At 31.8% G+C, this 8,536-nt stretch overlaps 1 protein-coding gene across 1 annotated transcript; it reads left to right on the top strand.

Annotated features, from left to right (window-relative positions):
- Nucleotides 1–2,018: 2,018 nt before the first annotated feature.
- On the top strand, nucleotides 2,019–3,940 carry LOC142632648 (uncharacterized). Its single transcript, XM_075807017.1, has 6 exons — nucleotides 2,019–2,217; nucleotides 2,372–2,423; nucleotides 3,013–3,084; nucleotides 3,192–3,430; nucleotides 3,517–3,723; nucleotides 3,851–3,940. Exons 3-5 carry the CDS (start codon nucleotides 3,033–3,035, stop codon nucleotides 3,673–3,675), a joined length of 450 nt encoding a protein of 149 aa, XP_075663132.1. The 5' UTR covers nucleotides 2,019–2,217; nucleotides 2,372–2,423; nucleotides 3,013–3,032; the 3' UTR covers nucleotides 3,676–3,723; nucleotides 3,851–3,940.
- The last annotated feature ends 4,596 nt before the right edge of the window (nucleotides 3,941–8,536 follow it).

Below are 8,536 nucleotides of genomic sequence, written 5' to 3'. Positions count from 1 at the left end.
ATTAATGAAGCTCATAGTATATATATATATATATATATATATATATATATATATATATATATATATATATATATATATATATATTATTTGAATTTTTATAAATTTAATTTTTTTGTAAAAATCCATATAAAATGTTATACATCTTTATAAATGATAATAGTAACTAGTTAGTTTATATCTAATCCAATAAACTTATAAGTTATATATGTAATTAAAAAAAAGAGAACTGGAAAAAAAGACCTTGAGACAAGACAAGACCATATTAAAAAAGAAAATGGTACAAAATGATTAAAAAATTAAAAATTTGTGGATGGAAATCTTTTATAAGTTATAAAAAAAAAAAAAATAAAGTAAAGAATTTATCATTGTATTTTATTGGGTAGTGGGAGTGTGGGACTGGTGGTCTTTTCTTTTTCTTTTTTTTAGGAACTGGTGGTGTCTTCTATTGATTTAACTTCTCTGACCCATCACGTGAGGACCAAAAGCAAATGTTTAGAACTTTACAATACTCACACCTCGTTGTATACAATAGTTTATAACTTTATATTAATATTAATATATTTTTTTAAATTATTATTAAAAAAATGTTATATCGGTAATATTTTCACAATACTTACACAATAAATTATAAATAATAGGTTGATATAAGCTGTTATTGGTAAACTAAAAAGTAATTTTAATTCTAGATTTAAATTAAAACTAATAACAACTAAATACTTATAATTTGTTGTGAAAATATTGTGAATTTATCACTTCTATTATTATTATAGTTTTAAGATTCATATACTATTCATATAGTCTTAAGAACTTTTGTGTTTTGACTTTCACATTTTTTTTTTCCTCTTTTTTTCTCCTCCACACCTTTCCCTTGTCTCTTCTTCACTTTTCTTTTTTCTTTTGTTGTCTAAACTCTTGTTTCACTTTACGTTGTTTCTTTTCATCTCTTCTTCTGCTCCTCTGAAGCTCTCTTCACCTTCCTTTTTTCTTTTTCCTTTTTTCTTTTTTCTTTTCTTCTCTTTGTCTACTCCTCCACTGAAGCTCTCTTCACTTTTTTTTTTTCCTCTTTGTCTACTCCACTGAAGCTCTCTTCACTTTCCTTTTTTCTTTTTTCTTTTCTTCTCTTCGTCTACTCCAGAGCATTCAAGGAGCTCTCTCTTTCTCTCTCTCTCACACAAACAAATTCTCTCTCATACACGCATAAGATCACGGGCAGAGAAGTTGAGATCGGCGTTCTACACGATTTTTTTTTTTTTTTTTTTGTTTTGGTTTGATTAGTTTTATTTTATTGTTCAGATTTCATTAGACTTATGAGAATGATTGTTTTTGTGTTTCAAATATTTCGATTGGGTTTTGTGTTTTGGTTTTGATTGTGGTATGTTTCAGTTTAATCATTTCCAGTTTTTCAATCTAATTGTAAATCCTATATTAGATCCATACCCCTAAATTTTACAAAATTAGTTTACTATTTGTTATGCTTATTCGACATGTTCGATCTCCGACCATACGATTTTCAAATTATAACCTTTCAATTTTACTATTTTTTTTAATAAGAAGAAAGAAATATTGATGATTGATAAAAATTTGTAGGCATCAACATGTGCAACTGGGGATAGTGCTGCTGCGTAAGGAGGACAAATTTTTTTTTTTTTGGGTTTGTTGGGTATAGCAAAATTTTTTTATTTTAGTAGTGTTCTATTCAGATGTAGCTTACTTTTGTGATAATTATTTGGATTATGGGCAGTGATAATTATATGGATTATTTGGATTAGAGTCCGCCGCATGAAGGATGGGTTCTGTTACTTTTATTATTATTATTATTTATTTATTTATTGCTTTTGACTATAGTTTAGAAATATTTGAGAGAAATGATTGTTTGTATTTGGAGGGAAAATGGGTATCAAAATTCTTTTTTTGTATGTGCTTATCTTTTTCTTCTTCTTCTTCTTTTTTTTTTTTTTCTTTTTTTTTTTTTTTTTTTGCTTTTGATTGCAGTTTAGAGATGTTTGAGAGAAAGGATTGTTTGTATTTGGAGGGAAAATGGGTCAGGGAAAATGGGAATAAAAAAAAAAAACCAAATATAACGGAATTTGAAGTCCCATGATGAGCATGATCCCATGTCTTTCTCAGTCATTACCGCCAATTATATATATCACTCATCATCTCTCTCATTCTTTCTCACATACCCACTAAACCTGTAGATCCACTGCCGCTGTTCAGGTATTTTCTTTTTTCTTTACTTTTGGTTTTGTTCTTAGTGTTTGTCATTAAATTAATAAATATGTCTTTAGTAAATAATGGATTAATATGTCTTTGATAACTGAGAAATTTTCATTTTAAGAGAAAAAATGGTAATCTAAAGTCTTCCTTGCAGTCGGCTTTGGACCTTTGAACCCCTTCTTTGCAGTCGGCATTTTAACCTCCAGGTTTGGCATTTTAATTTCAAAATCTCTGTTTCTTTATCCCTAACAATAGCTTTTTAATCGACATCAGTTGATCAACAATATAATATAATATCCAATTCTAAAAATTACTTTTTATTCTTACCAAAAATGTTAATCGTGTGAACTTTTATTTAGTTGGCTCAATGATTAAAGAAAAATTTTGTCTAGTTCCTTTTCATGGGGATGGAAAAGTTCACTGGTAAAAGTTCTTTGGTCACTAAAAACAGTTCTAAACTTGTTTTGAAATTTCAAGATTTAGGGCCAAAGTCTTTTAGTGTGTTGTTCCAAACTTTCATAGAAATAATGAATTGATTAGAATGTCTCTATTTTTTCCCCATTTTTTCTTCTTTTTTTTTTATTTATTTAATTAACAATCTATTTGTGTATCCATTTAACTTCTTTTGCCTTAAGTTCACTATGAATGATTTGCTTTTAGATAAGTGATATTTCATTTAAGTTAATGGTTTTCATTTGCTTTAAATTCTTTTACTTTATTTTCTTTACAATGATTATTTTTCTCTGTCAATTATATTATTTGTTGTCTTCCTCTCTCTCTATCAATATATATTAGTTTTTGGCCCCCTTAAGAGAATGTCTCCACTTGATGGACCACCGCATGAGATGGTAGTCCTTACTACATCTGGTGAGTGAAAGTCTAATCTTTCATGTAGTTATCTTTGTTATTGTTTAGACTTTGAATAAGTTACTTTGCCAAAATGTTACTGACAACTATCTTATTTTTCCTAATAGCACCTATGCCCAACAAACGAAAAAGAGGTAGAAATCTATGCACCAAGTTTAAAAAATTGAGGGAAAATGGACTTGTTCCAATAACCATCGCTCCAGGGGCCCAAGGACCTATGGGCGAAAATGCTAGTGTGTTTACAAGAAGGGTGGGCTTCATCGTTCGTGAACATGCGAACCTTAGCTATCAATCTTGGTCTAAGGCCCCACAAGAACACCAACAAATGTTGAAGAATCGTTTGGTGGTAAGTTGTTACTACAAAGGCTATGGTATTTAAAATTTGTGTAACAAAAATGAATGATAACTGTTTTTTTAATTATTATGTTTTAGGCTGATTTCACGTTGGACCTAAATCGCGTTGAGGATAAGAAGTGTATGGAGATTTCATTGTCTACTACCTATAATAATGTTCGGAGTAACTTTTACAAGGAGTTCTTGAAATTTAGTAAGGAGGAAGTGAGGGCCAATGTTCCACCAGATTTGACATAGGACAAATGGGATGCTTTATGTGATCTATATGAAACACCCACCTAGAAGGTAAATCTTGTTCATACTAAAATGTTAATAATTTTCAATACAAGTATATTTTGATATTTTTTTATTATGATTGTTAATTCTCTTCGTTTTAATTAACTTTTTTTCTTTTTTATCTAATACTTATTAGAAAAAGTCAGACAAGAATAAGGACAACAGAGGAAAGAACAATACTGGTCACACTTGTGGATCCAAATCATTTATTGCTTACTATGAAGAGGTTGCAACAATTTAATTCTTTATTATTTATAATAATGCTAGTGTATACATGTTAATTTTATCTTTATTATGTGCAGAAAAAACAAGGTGGTAAAGATATTGGAAAAGTGGATTTTCATAAGATGACCCGCACAAAGAAAGATGGTTCTTTTGTGACTACTACCAGTGAAGAAAATTACGTAATTAATATTCTAATTTGTATTCATATTTATGAAAGTTTCATATTGATAATTTATAGAGTAAATCTTGAATTAATTGCATAAATTATTTAGTAGAATTTTATGTCACCTGTGCAGAATCTAATGAGAGAAAAAGTAGCTGATGAAGAGAACCAAAGCACTGAGGAAGAAATTTTTACAGAAGTGCTAGGGACAAGGCGAGGCTTTGTAAGAGGGATGGGGAAATTTGTGATTCCAACCCTAGCCCCTTCTTCTCATTTGCAATATGAGTCAAGCTTGAATATGGAGTTGGAAACCTACAAGCAAAAATTGTCCAATACGATGCTGAAACTGTCTGATGCGGAGCAAAAATAGGGTGAGTCGGATCAAAAACTTGCTGAAACACAGAACCAAGTGGCACAATTACAGAGTCAAGTAGAGGAACAACATCAGCAACTAGCTGTACTAATGGCAAGGTTTGGTAGCTAGTCTATAAGGTGATTAGTTTATTAGTATTTGAGACTTTGTTATTACTTTATGAAGACTTTGTTATTACTTTATTAGTATTTGAGACAATGGATTGGAATTTATTATTATTTGCAAGTTTAAGGCTTTATAGTCATACTCAGTGCACAAACCTTTCACTTTTGTGCCTTAGTTTACAAGGTAAAAGTATTTTGTAGATATGAGAAGTGGAGTTGAGAGGTTTTTGAAAGGGATTTTTGCATGCCTGCAGCTCACAATTATTTTATTGCCACCCCTAAGTTATAGGGAGTATTAATGTTCAACAGTGCTTCATGCTTAAACTAGAAAACCTTTCTACTTCCGATTACTAAATTTTATATTTTTGCTTAGATCTTCATGAGTATTTGTATATCCTGAATTGAAATTGAAACTTAAAGCCTGTTTGGTTTGAAGACAACTCAAAATTCAGATATCATTTCTCATTTTTCATGACTCAAACTTCTAACTCATATCTCTTATCTCAATCTCTACTTTTCCTTAACTCAGTTCAAATTTTTGTTTGGTTCTAGTTTTCGGGTGCATATCTTATTTCTTAAAGCAAATTTTCAATGACATGGTGGTGCCCACACACTGTCCTTTTTAGAATGGCATTTTTCTTCCCTGCCTATGATTTCTCTCTCCTCATTCCGTTTCATTTTTTGTCCCTTGCTTCTTCACTTTTCCTCTCAAACTCCCTCTCCCCATTCTCTTCCTAACTTTCTGCCTCTCCCCTCTCTCTCTCGGTTCTCCTTCATTTTGTTAGGCAACCTTTTGTACAAATTTCAAGTTCACTGATGATAAAAATTTCTAATTTTGGGACACCATTTTAAGCTTTTTTTGGACCATTTTTCGATTGGATTTTATCTGGCCATGGGTGTTGCCTATTTTGGGATTAATGTGATTATGGGTTTTATTTGTTGTTGGTGAGGGTCATTAGTATTGTGGTAGTTTTTGGGATGTTCTTTTCATGGAGAGGGAGAGAGAGGCTACTGTAATTGAGAGTTATTTCAACTGGGGGTTGAGAAGGGTACCAAGATATAGCACTAGTGTGGGGTTTATGATAGTTTTTTTTGGGGGGGGGGGGTAAGGAAGGGTGGTCTAAGTGGACATAAGGAATGTGGTTCGGCAGGATTTGAGGGGCTTTTTCATTTTCATTCTTTTAACCGGTAAACATGCTTGCATTTATTAGTAATCTGGATGGTGATCGTATACTGCTAGAAAAATATTTTTTTAACTTCTCCACTGAATATTAGCCTCTGCTGGGCAGCTGTTGTTCTTCGAATGCAGAGGGTGAGAGAGAGGATGAAGGTGAAAAAAAGGCTTATGTTAAAGAGTGGGTGTGGTTTCAGATTTTGGAGTAATGAGAATGAGAAGGAAGAAAAAGAGAGGGAGCCGTTGGGAGATGTGGCTGTGGTTCTGACTAGATGGAGACAAGTCCTGAGGTGGGTCCCACACAAATGCAAATATTTACAAAAATACCACACTAACTCAAACCTAAAAAAACTAATATCAAAATCAAAGTATAACACAACAACATCACCATCATAAACAAACCATCACATTTGTTTATTTACTATTTTCGATAATCACCATCGCATCTTTTTAGATCAATTTTACAGTCACATTATTAGACCAAAAACATTGAAGGTAAAAACTTAAATGGACCCGCTCTAGTCTCCATCATTGAGGTCAATCATTTTGATGAATTACATAAGTTACACGTTAGTGGTTAAGTTCATTGGGGAGTCTTCTTGGAGGAGTCTTCCTTCCTGGTCCACCCCTATGAGAGGTGGAAATGACTCTACGAAAGGGCCTTATAATTTCTTAAGGAAAATTAAAAAAAGAAAAAAGAATTCTTATTGGTTGCTGAAGAAGAAGATATTAAATTAATTAAGGATTTTGTTAATGTGTGCCCTTAGGGCACACAATAATTATTCATTTTTGGAAAAAAATTTTAGGGAATTGAAAAATGGTTGACAACTTTTTCAATTCTCAAGAAAATTTTACCATAAATAGATAGCTTAATGTGTGCCCTTAGGGCACACATTAACCGGACCCAATTATTAATAGCGAGATAGACTTTCACTATTGTCAATGGTTAACAGTTCCCACACTAGAACTAACCGTTAAAAAACCATGGTATGTGTTAAGTTCTATATACTTCAGAATAAATCTTTAGGTTTTAATTTTATGTAAGTTGGCAAAAAAAAAAAAAAAAAACTATAACATGTCTAGTTGAAGATTTTCTAAAGTCTAAGAATTGTGTTAGACATTGCTTTTGATGGTTCAAGTTGAGATTTAAGAACAGTCAAACTGCAAAAATTTGCATATCCTAAATTTGCAAGGCTCAATTGATCGAAAGACAAACTTACGAAAATCATATTCTGCAAAATAAATGGAATATTTATATTTAGAACAACTTATTTACTTCTATTACAATTTCTGAACATTTAGATCAAGTGGATTGTGGTTCATTAGTATTGTTGGATGTAAATATTTTTATTTCTTCCAATGAAAATAAAAAAGGGTCTATTGTACTTGAAATAAATTAAAAATTGTTGTGGTCACTGGTCCCAATGATAAAGCCTGAATATTGGAAAGTTAGCATCAAATATGACAAGCAAGCCAAACTTCATATATATATATATATATATATATATATATATATATATATATATATATATATATATATATATTCTCTAGAAGACTATGGTATCAATCAAAAAACGCACTAATAAAAAAGATACAACTATACTTCTTAAGCTATATGATAGGGTAGCTCAGCTAGTGGCCAAATTAGGATTTGATTTTTGAGACAAAATTAAGAACGGACCCACAGTCAAACACCTAACCCATAATCACACCCACTCTTTTTCTTCCTTCTCATTCTCACCGGTGGCACCAAAACTAACACACGGTCCCATCAAAAAAATAAAAACCATCACACGGTTTTTTTATTTTTATTTTTTTTATATTCTTTTTCCCTAATTTCTTTTAAAAAATTGACTACCACACTACGGTTTTTGCTGACAACATAATGATAGAGAACTTGTTTTACTCATCAACCCACTGCATCTCAAGTAAGAATGTGTTTGTTGAAATTATGATAGGGACATCAAGATGGATAAAGATTGGATGCATGAAATTGATAGAACTAGTACACGATATAGTGAAGGTGTGAAGCAGTTCGTTAACATGGCACGTGGTCATGCGGATCAAGTTGGTAGGATTAAGTGTCCATGTCGTAAATGCACAAATCAGTATTATCACCATATAGACGTGGTGGAGACTCATTTGATTGTGAATAGATTTGATTTGAATTACACTGAATGGATATTTCATGGGGAAGAAGATCCATTTTTTAAACATGTGCAAGCTGAGTATAATGATGATAATTCACAAGCAGAGGACATTGATGACGTTGGGGAAATGTTAGATGACATTTATAGGGGGCATTTCCAGATGCAAATATAGGTGAATCCTCCACTTCTCCAGGTTCATCAAACAATGATTACAAAGCAAGACCCTTTGATCAGTTGTGGGAAGATGCCCAACGTGAGCTTTATCCAGGTTGCAAGAAGTTTTCTAAACTCTCTTTTTGTATGAAGCAGCTTCATATAAAGACACTTTGCAATTGGAGTGATAAGCCGTTTGATTTGATGATTGACTTGATAAAGCAGGCGCTCCCAGATGGGGAGTCATTACCAAAATCGTATTATGAAGCAAAGTAGTTTAGGCGAGACTTAGGTTTTAGCTATGAGTTGATACATGTATGCAAAAAAGGCTGTACACTTTTTTGGAAGGAACATGCTGATAAAGAAGATTGCCCAAAATGTCATACTTCAAGATGGAAAAATGACAACGGTAAAGGTAAAAAAATTCCTTGGAAGGTCTTAAGGTATTTCCCAATTAAACCAAGGTTGCAACGATTGTTT

The sequence above is a fragment of the Castanea sativa genome, chromosome 4, assembly GCF_040712315.1.
Source record: "Castanea sativa cultivar Marrone di Chiusa Pesio chromosome 4, ASM4071231v1".
NCBI lineage: Eukaryota > Viridiplantae > Streptophyta > Magnoliopsida > Fagales > Fagaceae > Castanea > Castanea sativa.
The sequence above is the reverse complement of the archived record's forward strand: the minus strand, read 5'-3'. Positions and strand labels throughout refer to the sequence as shown.